The sequence below is a fragment of the Schistocerca piceifrons genome, chromosome 4, assembly GCF_021461385.2.
Source record: "Schistocerca piceifrons isolate TAMUIC-IGC-003096 chromosome 4, iqSchPice1.1, whole genome shotgun sequence".
Taxonomy (NCBI): Eukaryota; Metazoa; Arthropoda; class Insecta; order Orthoptera; family Acrididae; genus Schistocerca; species Schistocerca piceifrons.
In genome coordinates, this window is record NC_060141.1 from 422,636,361 (window position 1) to 422,657,591 (window position 21,231).

The window sequence follows — 21,231 nt, forward strand, 5'->3', positions numbered from 1 at the left end:
TCTGATGATGACTAAAGAACGATTCTACTGCCCCCAATGTACATTTTGCATAAGGACCACAAAGATAGGAGAAGTTAGGGTTCATACAGGAGCATATGCACAGTCATTTTCCCTAGCTCTTTTTGCAAGTACAAAAGTAAAGGAAATGACTAGTAGTGGTACAAGGTACCCACCATATGGTGTCTTGTAGAGTATGCACGTAGCTGTACATGTGATGGTACAGCATGCTACACTGCATTTATAATGCTTTTTTTAACAGACTGTATGCAAATATTTTGGTTGGCAAAGAAGTAAAACCTACACACAAACACATTTGCATGAAAGTTGTTTGCTGCACAAAAAGATTCTTAAAAAATTTGAAGAAATTGCTTTCGAGGTAGGGCCTATGAACATTCTATCTCTTACATATCATTTCTGTGGAGACCGAGAGGAGACAAATATTCTAATAGCATCAGCACAGAGACACACAAAGCAATCATTCTTTAACTCACAGTGGAACAGGAAAAAAAACTCTAATATATGGTATGAAAGTGGCCTCTACCATATATTTTTTTAGTCGTTCACAGAATATTCATGTAGATGAATGAAAACATAGTCTGCATTCAGTGTAGCAGAACTCAGTAATAAGCTTTCTCAGAAGATTAAACACTATAATAAACGCAAAAGAAGAATCCCACATATTAATATTTGCATACCTGAGTGTGTTTGTGTAAAAACACACAATATTTACAATATTTGAAATACATAATTTAGCAGACAGACAGACCACTCAGCATATAACAGACTTGTCCAGCTGTCGTCAGGGACACACGAAAGAGAATTAAAACTTCTTTAGCTTTCAGGAAAAAACCTTTGATGAGCCAAGGTATGAAGGTGTGCCCTTGCCCCTTGCCCCCCCCCCCCCCCCCCCCCCGCCCCACACACACACACCTCACAGACCTACTATCATCATACCTAGAAATGAGGGACATCCTACCCAAGAACCTACCCACTCCTTCTAAAGTGGTATTCAGTCATTCAGTCGTCCACCCAACCTACACAACATCCTGGTCTGTCCCTATGCCGCCGGCCGCATACCTACTGCCTCCCTCCAAGCCACTAGCTACCAGCCCTAACACCTATTCCATTTTAACACTGCTTTCTCTCACTCCCCACCCAATCTTTCTTCTGAAAGGCAGCAAGTTTTCATTCTCTTTTGTTGTGCCTCTTGACAATTCGATGCTTCTACTATTTGATGAGTGGCCTTCCTGACTCCCAAATTATTTACATTCTGCCAGAACCTTCCTTAATTTATTCAATTTTGAATGATTTTTATGCGAGCGAAATAATCTAGTTCCATTTCTCAACAATTATAATTAGTAATTAAAGGTTTTAGGCATAAGTATATGTTCTGATGACGTCTAATTAGACATAAAGTTAGTTGCAAGACTTGTTAATGCGTAATGTAATACACTTACATAAGGCATTTTGATCACCAGTAATACTGTATATGCTAAACCCAGACTGATATCCAACACAGAGCCTGCCTTCACTAAAAATATTGAGAGTCTGTGCTTGAGTTGGTAACATTATTTCTCTCAGACGTTTATGCCGTGTCTTCGTACGTGTTACTTCATATATAATTAGCTGAGATGTATTCTGAAACATAAAACTATGTTAATTATTTCATTCTAAAATCTGATACTTCACAAATAGAACATGACCAAATTAGTACAAGTATAATACAGTACCTGTCTTTTTATGGCAACACAGAGGCAGTAGCCAAGTTGAGGTGCACGTCTCATTACCCCTGTTGCAAAGGTGATACACCCCTTTGTTTCAGCTACTTTAATCCATTCTACATCATCACCATCCAGTGCCCGCACTGGAATCAGGCGTAGATGTCTCTGTTTCCCAGATAAAACAACTAACAATTGCTCCTCAACTATATATTCTAACTGATACACCTTTTTACCTTCTCCAACACGAGCAATTTCTGAAATGAAATATGATGCATTCTATAGTACTTACACAAACACACACACACACACACACACACACACACACACCACAAACAACAACAACAACAACATAATAATAATATATTAAGTTAACGTCTACATCAGACAGAATCATACAAAATCAAATGGTCAAACATGAACATACTAGTATAACCACTGCAACACCTTTGTTGGTACTTGCAGCACAGTACCATGTTGATATTATGTGCATTATGTTCATTACATTGGCTAATTTAACATATATTAGGGGAACGTAAAATGAAAAGGTAATCTTCCAGTGAATCAGTTATATGTAATTTCATCCAAATACATTCATGGGGCCATTACACTTCTTACTTTTCGAATGATTACCAAATGGAAAAAAATATGGAGTTGTGTCAGAGACTAATGATCACTATTTCTTGTTTCCTCATATTATGAAATTTCCTGGTGCCTATACAATTCCATAGGGAAGGGGGGCTACAAAGTGTATAATATCTAATACAGTGACAATAGGACACATATATTTGAGAAACGAACTTTTAACAAGAGTAGAACACTGTTAACAGATTAATAGCTAATGTAACAAATCTATCTGTCACTTGAACAGGGGCCGCGAGATTTCTCTATATTGTGCAAATGTTTGTAGAGCCCAGTAAGTTGCGCATTCAGGCTATGAGGTTGATGATAAACTAATTACTGATCACTGTGAATTTTATTAGCACATTTTGAAAAGGTTTCAATGAAGCGATATATTGGATTCTGTTCATGGTCAATCTCATGATAAAATTAATGGAACACAAAAAAAATGTTTTATGTAACACCTTTCCTGAGGAGGCATAATGCTGAATGTTTATGATATTGTGCGGGAGTACACCTTGTGAGAAATTAGTTTGAGATAAAGCAGAAGCTGAATTTTTGTGTCAAATTTATGAGTGATTCTTATATTCAGTAACCAGGGAGGGTGCAGGGAGGGGATGGAAGGGGAGAGGAGGCAAAATGGAACACTGAGAATCTGGAGGAAAAAAAAAAGATACTATCAACTTGTAAGCAATAAAAGCAATGAGAGACTACCATATGGGTAACATCTCAAATAACTGGGATATGTTCAGTAAGGGTGTGAAAGGAAATGTAACAATTAACAGTACATATAATGTGTGTGTGTGTGTGTGTGTGTGTGTGTGTGTGTGAGAGAGAGAGAGAGAGAGAGAGAGAGAGAGAGAGAGAAATCTGCAAGTGTTATATGAGGGCTGTGGTAAGCCACACAGCACTACAAACATGTGAAGGATAACAATCTGCATGACACACCATCTTAAAATCACAGTGCTAAAGGATTAAAACCACCACCTCTTTTCACCTCAATAATCATTTACATATTAATATTACAGTGGTAATCTTATCTTTAAGTTCTTGCTGTAACTTTTCCTCACAGATTGTCTTCTTTGCCTCTAAGAGGCATTGCGTTTCTATTTTCTATGTATTTGTCTCAAATGCCTCCAATAACATTATAAAAAGTTCAAATCAACTGTGTTTTGAGTATGAACAAATAAAATAATATAAGCCAGAACAGACTTCTGCGAATAAAGTAGCTTACCACTTCGATCAAGATCCAAGCAGAACAAACCCTCCTCTGTTCCAATGACTAGACGATCAGGATCTATAATGGCCCCTGACATTGCATTTTTTATAAAAGCTAGTGTATTATCCAGCAGCTCCTTTGCTCGAAAAACCTGTAACAAAAAACATGTCTCATGACTCAATGCATACACAGTTGTCAAGTCTACACACACACACACACACACACACACACACACACACACACACACACACATACAGACTGGCATTAGTGTAATGGATATTTACACAAATCACTAATTGATATGTTCTGGCGTTTTATTTTCTATAGATATTTCAACTGCCAAAACTAATGAATATTTTCCCACTGAACTACAGCATAAAAGTGTGAGAAGTTGAACACTATGTAGAGACAATTTGGTTTTGGGGAGTAACAAGCTATTCCAAATAGTGCCATCCCACGGATCACTAGTATCTCTTCCTGTCTTTACAAAGGAAGAAGGAAACAAGCAAGAAATACGAAATACCAATTTGTTTTTGTTGTGACTCGCCAATCATTCAAAGTGCCGCCGCGCAATTATGCGCGTCCTCTACGTGCGGCGCTGTCTGCCAGCCATGCAGCAGCTGCGCCACCTAAGCGGCCAGCCGAGCAGCGGCCGCTAGACTGGGACTCAGTGCTCATTCGAATGCTAACGTGTACACATGTCTTACTTGTCAACTTACTCTGTGACTTATATGTGTTGTTGTGTCGTTCCGAAATATATGTGTTAAACTTGAAGTTCAAACAGTTTTATTATTTATACAACTATTATCATCATTGGTAGACCAAGGACTGAATACAGTAAGCAGGTTTGACTGCATTGCAGTAGTTATTCAGAGGTGATGAGACATGCACATGCTAGACTAGCACGAAGAACTATATCAAAGAGGTCTTCCAGTGTTCTCATGCCATTGGGTCTTCTCCTGATTGTCCCTGGGCCTGTATGCGAGCCAGCTGCCTAGCTTCTGCAATCCTAGTGATAAGAATCATAGGAGAATCATCCTGAATACTGTCTAGTTGAAAAGAGAACAGTGTACCCATTTTCATTTTGGGCTTGTAACAATGGAATAGAAAGAACAGGGTGACGTCTGTTACATCATGCTTCTCAGTGTTATGTGTGAAAGTCACAATGGGCAGTGTCGTATCCCAATCACTCTGTTTGACATCAATGTACATTGAGAGCATATCTGTCAAAGTCTTATTACGATGTCTGTGAGAGATGTTGCAGTGTTAAATTACCTATGACACTAGTCTCAACTGGAAAACTTTTCTATAACTAGAGATCGTCACACAGGGTGCTTTGTGTTTCAAAATGTTGTCTGTTACAAGGTGCTTCAGTGGTTGGCACAGCTTCGGAAAGGGTCAGGTAGTGCAGACTCTTACCGGTTGATTCCAGTTTGATGACTTTGGGAATCTTCCCAAGACGCCAATTCCAATTTGGTGGAATGGCACTACTGCAGACCGAACTGCTACCAGGTGCCCCAGAACTAATCGCCATACATGCTTCCACCACTGTGGCTCACATAGTGTCTTAATAGATTAATAGGGACCTAGCCAGTGATGTCAGTATTTGATTCTGCCTTTACTCTTCATGAATCAGAGTGCAGGAGTGTTGAGGAAAAACTTCGGGATAACTGCCCATGCATTAAATGGGATGACAAATGATTGTTTCTGCCCCACTGGATCACAGTTCCTCTTATACAATGATCTACTGATTAATTAGAATTCTCCTTTGGTTGGTTCCTCCTCCTTCACAGCTTCTATGGTTTTCAGCATTGTTGGATCTTTCCTCAGTTCAGCAGCAATGTAATTTAATGTAGTGATGACTGTGATTTTATCCATGCTGCTGTGTTCAGCCAAGCAAAGGTGGTTGGGATCCTTCTGCTTTGATGTATCACTATGATCTCGTACACTTGAAGTCTCAGTGCCCATTTCAACAGTTGGCATAACAGCTCTTTCAGACTAGTCAAACAGCACAGTGAACAGTGATCCACCACAACAGTGAATGAGTTGCTAAATACATACGGTAGAACTTGCTGATGCTCCAAACAACTACAAACCACTCTTCTTTGTATGAATGCATACTTTTGCGGCGACATCTGTTAATAAAACATTCTCGGGTTTCAAGCCGCGTCAAATGGTTTACTGCCCACGAGCATTCGGCAGAGATCTCCTCTGTCATTGTCAAGTAGATGACTGTCGTGTGGTTGTCATTGCCGTGCTTATATAGTCGCGCCGTTGCTCACGACGTCACTGGCGCTTGGTCCAGCACCATATATGGTAATGTTTTGGCCACGCTACCGCTGGGCCCGCTTCAACTCCCTCAACACTGGATCCCACGCTGAACTCAGCTGCAATCCACCATCTCTATTGAAGGTGTTGTCAGAAATTCTAATCTCTATGGCCTCGTTTATCACGCTATCCCAGAAGCCATTAGTCCGTTTAATAACAGACGTCTCATCGAATGCAATCTGGTGTCCATTTTCCAGAGCATGTTTTGCTACAGCTGACTTTTCGGGATAGTGCAGACAGTAACACCTTTCATGTTCATGTTCATACATCGGACAGATGACACGTACAGTCCAGGAGAGATGCACAGAGCACCGCAGGTACACCTGTCTCTTACAATCTAATAAATCTGTGGTGGCAGAGCACTGTATTGAAACTGGGCACTCTATAGTGAACGATAATGTCAAATTTTATTCTTGACTTCATCTTTCTGGGGCTCAGTAGTGAAAGAAGCAATTGAAATTCGGTTGGTGATGAATTTTAATTAATAGAGATAGTGGCTTCAGCCTGGATAAATCATGGAATGCGACAATTTCTGTAATTATATCACAAAGACGTCGAGATGGTACAGCTCTCCGTGACACATCAATATCACTGTGTGGATCGACTGCGCAGTCATAGATTTAATTTCCATGCATATGTTACACCTCTTCGCTGCCTATCAACGTCTCTGGCGCCTCGTGTATCTTGGGTAGGGGTTCTGTCCTCGAGTTAAAAGGACGGAGCAAGTGCTGGAGTGTCTGTCACCTCGGCTCACTCTGAAGTATTCAGCCGAAATATTATGGGAAGAAACTGAATTTATGTGGCTGCATGCCTGAAATTTTATGGAACTGTCTTTACGCCGCGAAAACATGAAGATGCACAACAACTAGCACTTTATTCGCATGAAGTGTTGAATGCTATTGACAAGGGATTTCAGATCGATTCTGTATTTCTGGATTTCCAGAAGGCTTTTGACACTGTGCCACACAAGTGGCTTGTACTGAAATTGCGTGCTTATGCAATACCATCTCAGTTATGTGACTGGATTTGTGACTTCCTGTCAGAGAGATCACAGTTCATAGTAATTGACGGAAAGTCATCAAGTAAAACAGAAGTGATTTATGGCATTCCCCAAGGTAGGGTTATAGGCCCATTGCTGTTACTTATCTATATAAACAATTTGGCAGACAATCTGAGCAGCCATCTTAGTTTGTTTGCAGATGACACAGTTGTTTATTGATTAGTAAAGTCATCAGAAGATCAAAACAAATTGCAAAACAATTTAGAAAAGATATATGTATGGTGCGAAACTTGGTAGTTGACCCTAAATAACGAAAAGTGAGAAGTCATCCACATGAGTGCTAAAAGGAATCCATTAAACTTTGGTTACATGATAAATCAGTCAACTCTAAAGGCTGTAATTTCAACTAAATACCTAGGAATTACAATTACATACAATTTAAACTGAAACTCATAGAAAATGTGGGGAAGGCTAACCAACGACTGCATTTAATTGGCAGGACACTTAGGAAATGAAACAGATCTACTAAGGAGACCACCTACACTATGCTTGTCCATCCTCTTTTAGACTACTGCTGCGGGGTGTGGGATCCTTACCAGATCGGATTGACGTACATCGAAAAAGTTCAAAGAAGGGCAGCATGTTTTGTATTATCGTGAAATAGGGGCGAGAGTGTCATTGAAATGATACAGGATTTGGGATGGACATTATTAAAACAAACATGTTTTCGTTGCAGAGGGATATTATTACAAAATTCCAGTCACCTAAGAATGTGAAAATATTTTGTTGATTTGTTGACACTAACCTACATAAGGAGAAATGATCACCACAACAAAATAAGGGAAGTCAGAGCTCATATGAAAAGATATAGGTGTTCGTTCTTTCCGTGCACTATACGAGATTGGAATAACAGAAAATTGTGAAGGTGGTTTGGTCAACCCTCTGTCAGGCACTTAAATGTGATTTGCAGAGTATCCATGTAGATGTAGAAAGGTGACTGCAGCATTACATAATCCAAGCAGCATAACTTTAAACTTGTCGTGACCTTCAGGCGTTATGAAGCTACATTTTTCCTGGTCAGCCTCATCAGTCTCAGTTTGTCAGTAGCCTCCCGGTATGTCCATAATTTAGAAATATTAGGTTGGGGCATAAGTTTGTAGCGTTTTTGTTCTGTGTGTTGGTATTTCAGTTGCTATGGGTTTATTTATTGACTGTCATTTTTTATTTGTAGTTCATTGCTGCTATTTGAGTTTATATATTGTCATTTGGATTTAGTGAGTGGAGTTGTGGATGTTAGAAAATGAAGTACCCAAGTGTGGAGACATATTCTTCTGTTTGAGTTCAACAGAATGGTGAGAACAGCAGAAGCAGCCAGAAAGATTTACACTGTGTATGAGAACAATGCCATTGGCCAGAGTATGGCAAGAAAATGGTTTTCTGATTTTAAGGAGGACCATTTTGACATTAGTAACTTTTCAAATCCAGGAAGACCACCCGGATTTAATGAAGATCGGTTAAAAGCATTAATCCATAATGATTCAAATCAGTGTACTTGACAACTGGCAAATGTGATGAGCTGTGATCATTCCATCATCATGTAACATTTGTATACGATGTGGAAGGATCAAAAAATGGGTCGTATGGGTACCACATGCTCTGAGCAAAAATCACAAAAATCAGCGGGTGGCCATATGTGCATCTCTGTTCACTCATCATCAATTGGTTTGTGAACAACACTGCCCATTTCTATCCTGCATCATTATTGATGATGGGATATGGTGTCTTTATGCTAACAAAGGAGAAGAAGTGGTTGAGACCAAACAAAGACGCAACTCCCTGTACAAAAGACTTGTACGCATCTGACGGAACAACAGTGGTGTGGTATACTGCAAATTATTTCCCCAAGGCTTAACCATCACTGCTGACATTTATTGTCAACAACTGAGATGTCTTGCAGATGTCATCCCAGAACAATGATTAGGAAGACTGCGTGAAGTGATGCTATTCCATGATAATGCCTGCCAAAATTCTGCTAGCCTGAGATAAAACACTATATAGGAGTTGGGTTGGGAAGGCATCCCACACCAAACTTATTCACCTGATAGAGTGCCCTCATATTTTCAACCTTTTCTGCCTTCTATTGAACAACTTTAATGGAACTTCCTTTCTGGAGGAAAATGCACTTCGAACATGACATGATGAGTTCTTCACCTCAAAACCACATGATTTCTAGTCATGAAATCGAAAAGTTACCCCAGTGTTGGCAGACTGTTGTAAACAGTGAAGGAGAATATTTGTGAAGGAGAATATTGTATTGAAGACTAAAGTCTCTGCTATGTATATCTGTGTGTTTACATAACTTGTGGAAAAACACTATGAACTTATGCACCAGCTTAATAATTTACTATTCTCAAGTAGTCTAGGGTGTAATCAATGAGTCGCAATGGGTAGACATCTTTTTTTTCCCTGATTTTGCTCAGTTGTTGGTAGTTGATGCAGAAACAGTATGTGCCATCCTTTTTCTTCACAAGGACCACAGACTAGGGTAACTGTGCATCGTTCAGTTGGTGACATCCAGTACAACTGCTCTCTAATTGGATGATATTCAGTGTTGATACAGTGTTTTTCCATGGTCACTTGGTCTGTCTCTTCTCCACTCTGGATTTGAAAGCATCTAAAACCAGATGCAGAATGGCTACCACTTGCTGACATTGTTCCTCAGTCGGACCAGATCCTATTGGTAGTTCAATAGTAGCCTCCTCCAGTGCACTCTCTGTGGTGGTAGTGGAGCATGATTCTTCATCGATGGCACAGAGCTGTCCATCCTGGACTAGTTCGGCTGTTCCTATGCACATACCTTTAGGGACAAGCTGTGGCTGCTTGTCACAATTAGTGATCCAGAGTTCTTGACCAGCTGCAGTGCTTATGATTTCAATGGTACATATTTTTCTTTTCTGGGTCTTAGTACCTTTCTCCAGTTGACAAAAGCTTCACAGTTTAACTGACTAGGTGGATGACTGGAGCTCATTTCACTGATGACAGTACTATAACAATATCTTCAAAAACTAACAACCACCCATAACAGTTTTTTTTTTTTTTGTGTGTGCTCGTTGGAATAGTTTTTTCAACCTGGAGATCTGAGCTTTGCAGTCAATGAGTGCTTAAGATGCTTGCAAGAAGTTTCATCCAAGAATAACATTATGACTTCACTCTCTTAAAATAAGAAATTTGAAGGGCTGTGGTCTGTCACTGATAGTTATTCTTGCAATGCATGCTCCTGTTGGCTGGACATATTTATCATTTGCAATCTGCAGCACAATCACTCTCTTATCATAGAACATGGGCTTTTTAAGTGGTGATAATAAGCATTTGACACTAAGGAAAAACAGGCCCAATCCGACTAGTGCCCGGTCAAGCTAGCCATCGATGATGATCATAACGAGATTTCCTGACATCTTGGTAACTGTCCTCCATTGAGGATTTTCATTTGTAGCAACCTCAACTCCATAGATGGTCATCTCACTTGGTTTTCCTGAAACCTGTGGCTAGACGAGGGGCTGGCACCTCTGTACGGTGCCAGGGAACATGTATAGCATGTCGGGGAGTTACCTCATCCAGGGTACAGCAATGGGCTTAATCTCAAGATGATTATAATCACCTGCAGTTACCTGGCTTGAATAGGACACTGCTGTCATGGTTGATGTCTTCCAGCACAATAGTTGTCAAACATTTGTCATCTTAATCAAACAGTCAACAGGTGTACTGCTGGTTCATGGGCACAACATTTCGGCGATCATCATCAAGTGCACTGATGAACTGAGCTCCTGTGGGTGCACGGCTGAACTAATATTCCCTGTCCCCGCGAGATGCTCTGCCCGTGACCCACGCTCGCAGCAGTGCTTTGGTGGTCGAGGAGATGCTAGCAACGGTGTCTATGATGGTGCTGATGTAAGCTCTCTGTACACCCTGGTCAGCAGATCATTTTGTATGCTGAGAGTCTTCTTAATTACACTCAGTGCTGGTTCTGAAGTCTTGCTAAGAATAGAGCTGCAGTCTCGGTTGATGAGATCATCACTGGTATGAATTTCTATGGCCTCTCTAATAATGCTCCCACAGTACTTGGAAGTCTGTACCAAGATCCTGGTATGTTCGTACTCCATTGCATGATTCTCGGACAAACAGTGCTCTGTTTTCTGGAGAATACTATGAACAAATGGAAGGAAGCAGAATGGGCAGCCCATTCTCGCATGCAATTGTGAATTTGTATATGGAGTACTTCAAGGAGGATGCCCTGGCATCATCCAAATGGAAACCTAGATGTTTCTTTTCTGTTATGTGCATGACACATTCATTGTCTGGCCCCATGGAAGGGACAAACTCCTTGACTTCCTTGCACATTTGAGCTCCATACATCCCAACAGAAAATTCATATTGGAAGAAAACAAATACTGACCTGCATTTGCATGCAGAAAATTGCCACCACCCTTCGCAGAGGAATGGGATACTAACAACACTAGTACACAGGGCCCGTACCATTTCAGGTGCAGATGGTCTGCTTCAGGAGCTGCAACACTTCAGAAATGTTTCCATAAAAATGAGTACCCAGAGTGGAAGGTTAGGTGTGCTCTCTGCTGCTCTACAACAGTACAACTTGTGGAGATGGAAGAAGCTACAAAGGAAGAGGCACCCACTGTCTATTCTGAAAAATCAGACACATACTGAAGAAGCACCGAGTAAAAGCTGTCTTTTGCTCACCCAATAAAACACGAGCATTATCGGGAAGTGTGAAAGATGATCTCAGTTTGCGGAAGACCAGTGTATACTAGATTCTGTGTCAATGTGGGAAGACATATTTTGGACAGACAATGCACACCATCAAAGATTGTTGCCAAGAACACCCGAGGCACACTAGACTGATGTATCCCAAAAAGTCACTAAGCACTGTCTGTCCAAGAATCATGCGATGGAGTACGAATATACCAGGATCTTGGCACAGACTTCCAAATACTGGGACAGCATTGTTAGAGAGGCCATAGGATTTCATAGCAGGGATGATCTCATCAACCGAAATTGTGGCTTTAATCTTAGCACAGTTTGGGAAGCAACACCGAGTTTAATTAGGAAGACTCTATGCAAACAAAACAATCTGGCAACCAGGGCAGACAGACAGCTTACATCACTGCCATCACACATACTGACACAAGCATCTCTGTGACCACTGACTCTAATGCACGTCCATGGACGGAGGGGCTCATGGGGACAGGGGATATTAGTCAGCCATGCACCTTCCGGAGCTCAGTTCGCCAGCACACCTGATGATGGCGACATGTCTGATAGCCGAAGTACTAAGCCCTTTGGACACTATGAACCAACAGTACACCTGTGGACTGTTTGATCAACAAATACACCAGTAGAAAGTTAAGAATCACATTTGTCATCTTCTCTGCAGTAGTGTACAACGTGTACAGGGCATCCACAGTCAGAAACACAACAGTATGTTGTCCTCTGTCCTCCAAATGTCTGTTCTTTTGTGTGGTGTAATACTTTGCAGGTGAGCTGGTTCACCCAAATTGGCTGAATTCTGGAACCTTGTAGCTACAAACAGGCCTGACCTCATCAACAGCATTAGTACAGAGACAGGGATTAGTGACCAAGTCATCAACATAAAGTCTATGGTTACTAAACTTAATAAACCAATCAAGAAGGCATAGAGTGTGAGAAAGTAGATAAGAAGTTGTTAGTATGCCACATAGACAATGAACTGACATCATTTAGTTCCAGTACGATGGACAAAGAGGAATTACGAGAGAAGTTTAAATGGATTGTAAATTGTGCTCTGGAAAAGTATGTGCTGAGCAAGTAGATTAAGAACAGAAAAGACCAACAATTGTTTAACAACAAAATTCGAAAAATGCTGAGGAAGTAAAGGTCATTGCACCATAGATTCAAGCACCTGTAAAAAGATTGATGCATGAAGCATACAACAACTGTCACCATTATACGTCAGCAAAAGATCTAGCCAAGGACCTGAGAAAATTCTGGTCCTACATACAATTGCTAAGCAGATCTAAAAATTCTATCCAGGCACCTGTTGACCAGTATGGTGTGACAGAAGTAGATACACTAAGGAAAGCCGAAGATCTAAATTTTGGTGTTTAAGAAATCATTCACGCAGGAGAATCATGTGAACATACCACTGTTTGACCATCACACAGACTCCCATATGGAGGACACAGTAATAGCCATCCCTGGCCTAGAGAAACGATTGAATGAGCTGAATATAAATAAGTCACTACATCTGGATGTAGTCCCAATTCGGTTTTTTACAAAAAGTATTCCACAGCATTGGCTCCTTACTTAGCTTGCATTTATAGTTAATCTCTAGCTCAGCGTCAAGTCCTAAGGAACTGGGAAAAAGCACATGAGGCTCCTGTATTATGAAGGGAAAGGAACATCCTGAAACACTACAGACCAATATCCTTAACATCAGTTTGCTGCAGAGTTCTTGGACATATTCTCAATTCAAATATAATAAATTTCCTTGAGACAGAAAAGATCCTGTCCACGAATTAGCATGGTTTTAGAAAGCATTTCTCATGGGAAACTCAGCTTATTATTTTCTCACATGATATCCCGCAAACTATGGATGAAGTGCATCAAGCAGATTTCATATTTTTTGATTTCTAAAAAGCATTTGGCAATGTGCCCCACTGCAGACTGTTAATGAAGATATGAGCATACAGAATAGTTTCCCAGTTATGTGAATGGTTTGAAGACTTCTTAAGTAACAGAACCCAGTTTGTTGTCTTTGATTGCAAGGATTCATCAGAGACAAAGATATGACTGCTGTTATTTTCTATATACATAAATGATCTGGTGGACAGGGTGAGCAGCAATCTGCAGCTGTTTGCTGATGATGCTGTGGTGTAACAGAAGGTGTTGTCACTGGGTGACTGTCAAAGGATACAAGATGACTTAGACAAAATTTCTAGTTGGTGTGATGAATGGCAGCTAGCTCTACATGCAGAAAAATTTCAGTTAATGCAGATGAGTATGAAAAACAAATCTGCTATGTTTAAATACAGCATTAGTAGTGTGCTGCTTGATAGAGTCATGTCAATTAAGTACCAAGGTGTAACACTGCAAAGCAATATGAAACGGAACAAGCTAGTAAGGACTATAGTAGGAAAGGCAAATGGTTGACTCTGGTTTACTGGCAGACCATATATAGGACACTAGTATGACACATTCTTCATAGCCCATTCTGTGAAACTAAAATGTCCCGTTTTGTTGAATTGTGTGTTAGAAACTGTAAAAATTGAGTCTTACTGTGATTTAGTGTTATTTTATCTTCTACAAGCCATGAACTTATGTCATGAACTGCACTATTGAAACCGAGCCAATGTTGCACACAACATGCTTTACGACCAAGCTAGTGTCATCAGCTAACAGAAATATTTTAGAGATACCTGTAATACTAGAGGGCATATCATTTATATAAATAAGGAACAGGAGTGTCTCCAACACTGATCCCTGGGGCACCCCTCATTTGACCGTACCCCACTCAGACCCCACATCACAGCCATTCTCAACACTGTGAATAATGATCTTTTGCTGGCTGCTGTTAAAGTAAGAGGTGAACCAACAGTGAGCTATTCCCCATATTCTGTAATGGTCCAACTTCTGGAGAAATATTTTGTGATCAACACAAGCAAATGCCTAAGTTAAACTGTTCAAAACCTTTTGCTTAACCCATCTAGTACCTCACAGAGGAAAGATAATATAGCATTTTCAGTTGTTAAATGACTTCTAAAGCTGAACTGTACATTAGATAGCAAATTATGTGATACAAAATGATCAATTATCCTTACATACACAGCCTTTTCAATAACTTTAGCAAACAATGATGGCATAGAAATAGGTCTAAATTGTCTACATTAGTCCTTTCTCCCTTTTTATAAAGCGATTTTGCTACTGAGTACTTGAATCATTCAGGAAACTGACCATTCCTAAAGGAAACATTACACATATGGCTAAGTACAGGGCCAACATGTGCAGCACAGTACTTTAATATTCTGCTAGGCACCCCATCATATCCATGAGAGTCCTTAGTCTTCAGTGATTTAATTATTGAATCAATACCCTCCCTTGTCTGTATCACGAAGGAGTATGGATATAATAGAGGGAAACATTCCACGTGGGAAAAATATATCTAAAAACAAAGATGATGTGACTTACCAAACGAAAGCGCTGGCAGGTTGATAGACACAAAAACAAACACAAACATACACACAAAATTCAAGCTTTCGCAACCAACGGTTGCTTCATCAGGAAAGAGGGAAGGAGAGGGAAAGACGAAAGGATATGGGTTTTAAGGGAGAGGGTAAGGAGTCATTCCAATCCCGGGAGCGGAAAGACTTACCTTAGAGGGAAAAAAGGACAGGTATACCCCATACACACACCCATATCCATCCGCACATACACAGACAAAAGCAGACCGCTTGTGTCTGTGTATGTGCGGATGGATATGGGTGTGTGTCCGAGTGTATACCTGTCCTTTTTTCCCCCTAAGGTAAGTCTTTCCGCTCCCGGGATTGGAATGACTCCTTACCCTCTCCCTTAAAACCCACATCCTTTCGTCTTTCCCTCTCCTTCCCTCTTTCCTGATGAAGCAACCGTTGGTTGCGAAAGCTTGAATTTTGTGTGTATGTTTGTGTTTGTTTGTGTGTCTATCGACCTGCCGGCACTTCCGTTTGGTATGTCACATCATCTTTGTTTTTAGATATATTTTTCTCACGAAGGAGTATTTCACACATCAATCTTGGAAAGGTGTTTGTCAAGAGATTTATATAATTCCCTGTAGAAACTAAATTTTTATTTAATTCCCCAGCAATGCTCAGAAAATGATTGTTAAATACTGTACATATATCTGATTTATCAGTAACAGAAATATTTTTACTACAAACTGACTTTACATCATCGACCTTGCGCTTCCGACCAGACACTTCCTTCCCAACTGACCATAAGGTTTTAATTTTACCTGTGAATTAGTTATTCCATTTGCGTACCACATACTCTTTGCCTTGCTAATAACATTTTTAAGCACCTTACAATACTGTTTGTAGTGGGCTACTGTAGCTTGATTGTGACTACTTCTAACATTTTGATATAATTCCCGCTTTGTTCTATAGGATATCCTTATACCACTAGTCAGCCACCCAGGCTGCCTTTTACTGCTAGTACACCATTTCGAACATTTTCATGGAAAGAAAATCTCAAAGAGCTTGAAAAATGTGTTAAGGAAAGCATTATATTTGTCGTCTATGTTATCCGCACTATAAACATCCTGCCACTCTTGTTCCTTGACAAGGTTTGGAAAACTCTCTATTGCCATTGGATTAGCTTTCCTACATAGTTTGTAATTATATGTGACATATGTTTAAGTACAAAAGTCTTTTAGTGCTAAAATTTGTGCATCATGATCTGAAAGGCCATTCACCCTTTTACTAATAGAATGCCCACCTCGTAATGAAGAATGAATAAAAATATTGTCTATGGCTGTGCTACTGTTCCCCTGCACCGTATTTGCAAAAAAGGTCTGCATCAGATCATATGAATTTAGGAGATCTACCAACATCCCTTTTCTTGATCAATCGTATACAAAATTAATATTGAGGTCATCACGTGTAACTAATTTCTGGTACTTCTTATGAAGTGAATCAACAACGCTCTCTAGCTTATTTTACCAGAAGTGCTCAGCATATTGTTTCCGCAACTCATTTCATCAGGAGTGAGATATTGTCGGTTTCTGTCATATTCGGGTTCACAAAGTGGCATAGGGCCTAAAACATTCTGTAAGACTGTGTCATTTCCCCACTATGTGCCCTGCCTTTCAATTATTCTTCCAACAAAGTGGATTTCCTGCTGATCGGCACCAAATGTTTTCTCCAGTTTGACCTAGAATCTGTCCCAGCTGGCGAGCTTATCTTCCTTGATCTTGAGCCACTGCTGGGCTGTGCTGTCTAAGTAAAAGTACATATTTTCCGAAAACATCATGTTGTCCCACCTGCTGTATTTGGTGACTCACAAAGGTACTGCATCTACTCATCATCACCAATTTTGTCCACATTTATGGTGTATATATATATATACATATATATAGGGCTTGGTCAGTAATGAAAGTGACAAAACTGCAAAAACTCCAGATGGGCAAGCATTTATAAGAAAAAGAATGATGCAAGCCACTTATGCTAGGGTAGTTTCCAGGCAGTGGTTGGCAGCACGGAAAGAGCTCAACAGCAATTGGAGGATCAGAGAGTCGAGTCCGTATGTGGAACCTTTTATTATTTTTAGTTTTTACATTACACTGTACACAAATCGAAATAACGCTCAATATATTGTATCTATTAATATTTTTATAAAAGCCATGAAAAGGAAAGAAAGGAAAATTTGGGTTTGCAAATAAATTTCTGGAAGGGATTGTAAGGCATGCATGAGAGCTTCATATATAAAATTAGATGCTTTTATTCTTTTGCAGTTAATGATTTACACATGCTGGGGTGATACTCCTCATAAAAACAGGAGAAGCAGTAATTTCTCAGCATCCTGCACATGCTGTTAGCAGCACATTTACAGTTTCTATTGAAAAACATACTTGATTTACATTCATTAAAGGTTCTCTCTCACTACACAGTTCGGCAGCAAACCATGAGCAATGCATCATTTCACCAAATACTGGTGAGGACAGCTGTTGACATACAGTGGAATGTACTCTCTGGATGTGATTTCTTTTTCTCTTTATTTATGAGCAATTTTGAAGCTTTTTGATCAAGTTCTTTACCTGATGATAAAAATAAGACATTGTAGGGTTGCACTAGCAGAATGCAATTGGGAGGAATCACTTTAATTCTGCAAGAAAGCAATCCTTCTGCATCTCACAAAAATTTGCACAGTAACTGTGGATTTGTTTGTGAGTAAGTTGCAGAATAAATTTGTTCTCCTGCATGCAGGGCTTCACCAAAAAAGTTAAAAGGATCGTTTTAAGTTTCCCAGTTTTCTATGAAGTAATACAACATTCTAATTAGGGTGTGCTGAAAAGTAATGCCTCCAAATTTTTCATTTGAAAACTCTTAAATCTTTTTAAATAAAAACACACTTTATTACCATTCTCAAACAATGGAAAATCCAGAATGGAATAATGAAAATATTATGAAAAGGCAGATTACTACTCACCATATAGCAGAGATGCTGAGTTAGATAGGCACAACGAGACTCTTTATTCTTCATATCTACATATTTATTTCTCAACATAGTCACCCTGGCAATGAACACATTTCTCCCAACAAAAAACCAATTTGTTGATACCGTCACTGTAGAATGTTTGACTTTGTTGATGGAACTTGATCTCTGCTTGCACCACTTCATCACTATCAAGTGAAGAAATGGAAGACGTTTATTAAGTTTTGGAAACAGTTGAAAATTAGATGGGGCCAATTCAGGACTGTATGGACCCACCTTGTATGCCCTTTTCTGTACCACAATTGCACAATGATGGCCTGTACGTGCTCTCATGGTTTGACATACTTATCCGAAAGCTGTGCATGTGTCATTTAATGAATTTCTCTGATGAGTTCCTCAACCCGATTCCAATGAGTTTCGTCGACAGCCAAATGCAGTCATCCACTCTGAGTTGTTTCACACATGTTGAGTTACCACTATTGTTTCCTTCATTATGAGCACAAATAACCCAACACTGCACATTACTGATGTCGATACAATAATCACCTTAAACAGTTTTCATTCTTATATGGATTACAATAGGAGGAACATTTTCTGTGGTTAGAAAATCAATTACAGCATGCTGTTCCGCATGCACAGACATAGTTATGTTATCCACTGCCACATTAAATTCTACAATGTGGAGCCCTCTATTGGCAGAGGATTGCGACTTGTGTCAGCAAAGCAGGAGAGTCAACAGAATAATATGCATGACATGTAATACCTCAACCAACATTGAGAACAAAATAAAAAACTCAGGGACATTACTGTTTAACACAACCTTGCATATTTTGCTGCATGCTCATCCACCAGTTTTTTAAAATCCTAGGTCCAAAAATTTCCTTCAACTTTCATTTTCAAGCATTTTACAAAAATATTAATAAATAAAATGTACTGAGCACTATTTCAGGCTATTTGCAGTGTAAGAAATGTAAAAAAAGTACATTTGTGTGCAGGTACTCAATTCCATGACCCTCAGATTACCATTTTGTACTCTTTCTGTTGTGCCAGCCACTGCCTGGAGACTACACTAACATAAATGACTTGTGCCTTGCATGATCTGGGGTAAATGCTTGGTCATCTGGAGCTCCCAATTCTCTTACTTTCATTTCTGGCCAAGTCCAGCATATGTCATAAATTTAGAGCAAATCAATGATCATGAATAGGTGTGGTCCTCTTGTTAGTCGAATCCAGCCATTTCATCAGTCCCTTAGCAGGGTCCTCAGAAAACACTGATGGATACTTAATGCGCAGCTGCCTTGCTGCTGTTTTGGAATACAGTGGTTTCCTGAATGTAAGGATCTCAAGAGTGATGAACTGCTTGTATTTCAGCTCCTACCCAAGTAGGAGACGGCTTTTAGGTTGCCTAACTGGAGCCATGGTAATGCAGATTTTTTAAATAACTAGTGTCTCCACCACACAATGTCATGTTGTGACCACTTTCAAGTCCAAACCCGGAAGCAGGGTATCTATGAAGTAGAAAACTTAGCACTGAAAGCATGTTTATTACAGACAGAACACAACAGAACTGAACTTCTAGACACAGAGTGCTGCTATTTCTACATATTTCAAATATTCCAGAATAAGTAAAGATAATAAATTCTCAAGAACATTCAAGCAATAAATGCTGGTGGTTGGGTTTGAACTGGTGACTCAGAGCACACAAGCCAACGATGCTAAACACTGCTCCACGTTTCATATGTCACATCTCACACTACTGCAGCATACGAGCCACTGACACTAACCACCATGCCACACTGTGTGCAGCACAGCTCATGCCAATATTTGGATCCATAAGAGACAATAATACTAATGACTGAAAAGTACTACATACTGATGAATGGTAAAAGTTATACAAAGAATCAGGTGTAGCAGCAAAAATGAAAGCCAAGAGATTGCAATGGATAGAGCATGTTAGTAGAGCCCAGCAAACAAGACCATCACCAGAGAGACAGAAGAGCTCTTCACTGGAAGATAGCCTCTTCGATGGTCACGTATGTGATACCTAGTCTATATTCAAAGCAATAAGAAAAATTAAGACAGAGTAGACTGTGGAAAATTACTGTGAAGTTGATCCAAACACTGGATGGGAGGCACACTTGGTGCAGCACAAAAAGATTAGGATGTAACGATAGCTTGACAACAAAGATTCATGCTCTGAATAACTCCTACAAATGAAAAGTTTTATTCAAGAAGTCAATGTAACTTTTCCAACACGTTCCACACTTATGCCACAAATGATCCACAGTTTGCATCATCTATTTGATGCATTCAAAACCTAAACACATACCTTTGTTCTCCTCATTATTTTGATGTGTTTGATGCAGCTCTCCATGCTACTCTATCCTGTGCAAGCCTCTTCATCTCCCAGTACCTACTGCAGCCTACATACTTCTGAATCTGCTTAGTGTATTCATCTCTTGGTCTCCCTCTATGATTTTTACCCTCCACGCTACCCTCCAATACTAAATTGGTGATCCCTCGATGTCTCAGAACATGTCCTACCAACCGATCCCTTCTTCTCGTCATGTGGTCAATGGTGAAATTAAAATATTCCAATTTTTTAAACTAATGTGTTTGTTGTTGAAAACAGTCACCAGTTGTCAACACAGAAGCAGCTGGACAAGGCTCGACAGTGTCTTTCGCATTAAACCAAATGGCTGCCATTGCTGGAGAATCATGACCAACTCTGAATACTAACAAAACTATACTTTTAAAAAACAGCAGGTTCTGTATTTATATAAACACACAATTAAGCTCCAGCACTTCAAAATTAAACCTACGACACCATGTCAAAATTTATAAAGTCAGATTTAATGTCGAAAAAAACTTAATTTGGGCATGGGAAGAGACAGGCATAAAATGATGCTGTGCTATCTACATTCAACCAGTAACACCATAAAAAGTGAGTTGTAGAAAGGAAAGATCACTTATGAAACATATATCTCAAAATATCCAAGTCAATAGGAAGGATATTGTAAAAATCATAGCTTCTTTAGCATATTATGTTATTGTGGAACCGAAAATTGGTTTATACATTAAGATAGCTGACGTATAAAATACAATGA

The 21,231-nt window shown here is 39.6% G+C and overlaps 1 protein-coding gene across 1 annotated transcript in view; it reads right to left on the bottom strand.

Moving 5' to 3' along the window:
* LOC124794671 (serine/threonine-protein kinase Genghis Khan) overlaps nucleotides 1-21,231 on the bottom strand; it is a 367,558-nt gene that overhangs the window by 67,791 nt on the left and 278,536 nt on the right. The window contains exons 24-26 of the mRNA XM_047258205.1: nucleotides 3,574-3,709; nucleotides 1,731-1,975; nucleotides 1,458-1,638 (exon numbers count right to left, since the gene is read on the bottom strand). Coding sequence (XP_047114161.1) covers nucleotides 1,458-1,638; nucleotides 1,731-1,975; nucleotides 3,574-3,709 — 562 coding nt within the window. The remainder of the gene's footprint in view (nucleotides 1-1,457; nucleotides 1,639-1,730; nucleotides 1,976-3,573; nucleotides 3,710-21,231) is intronic.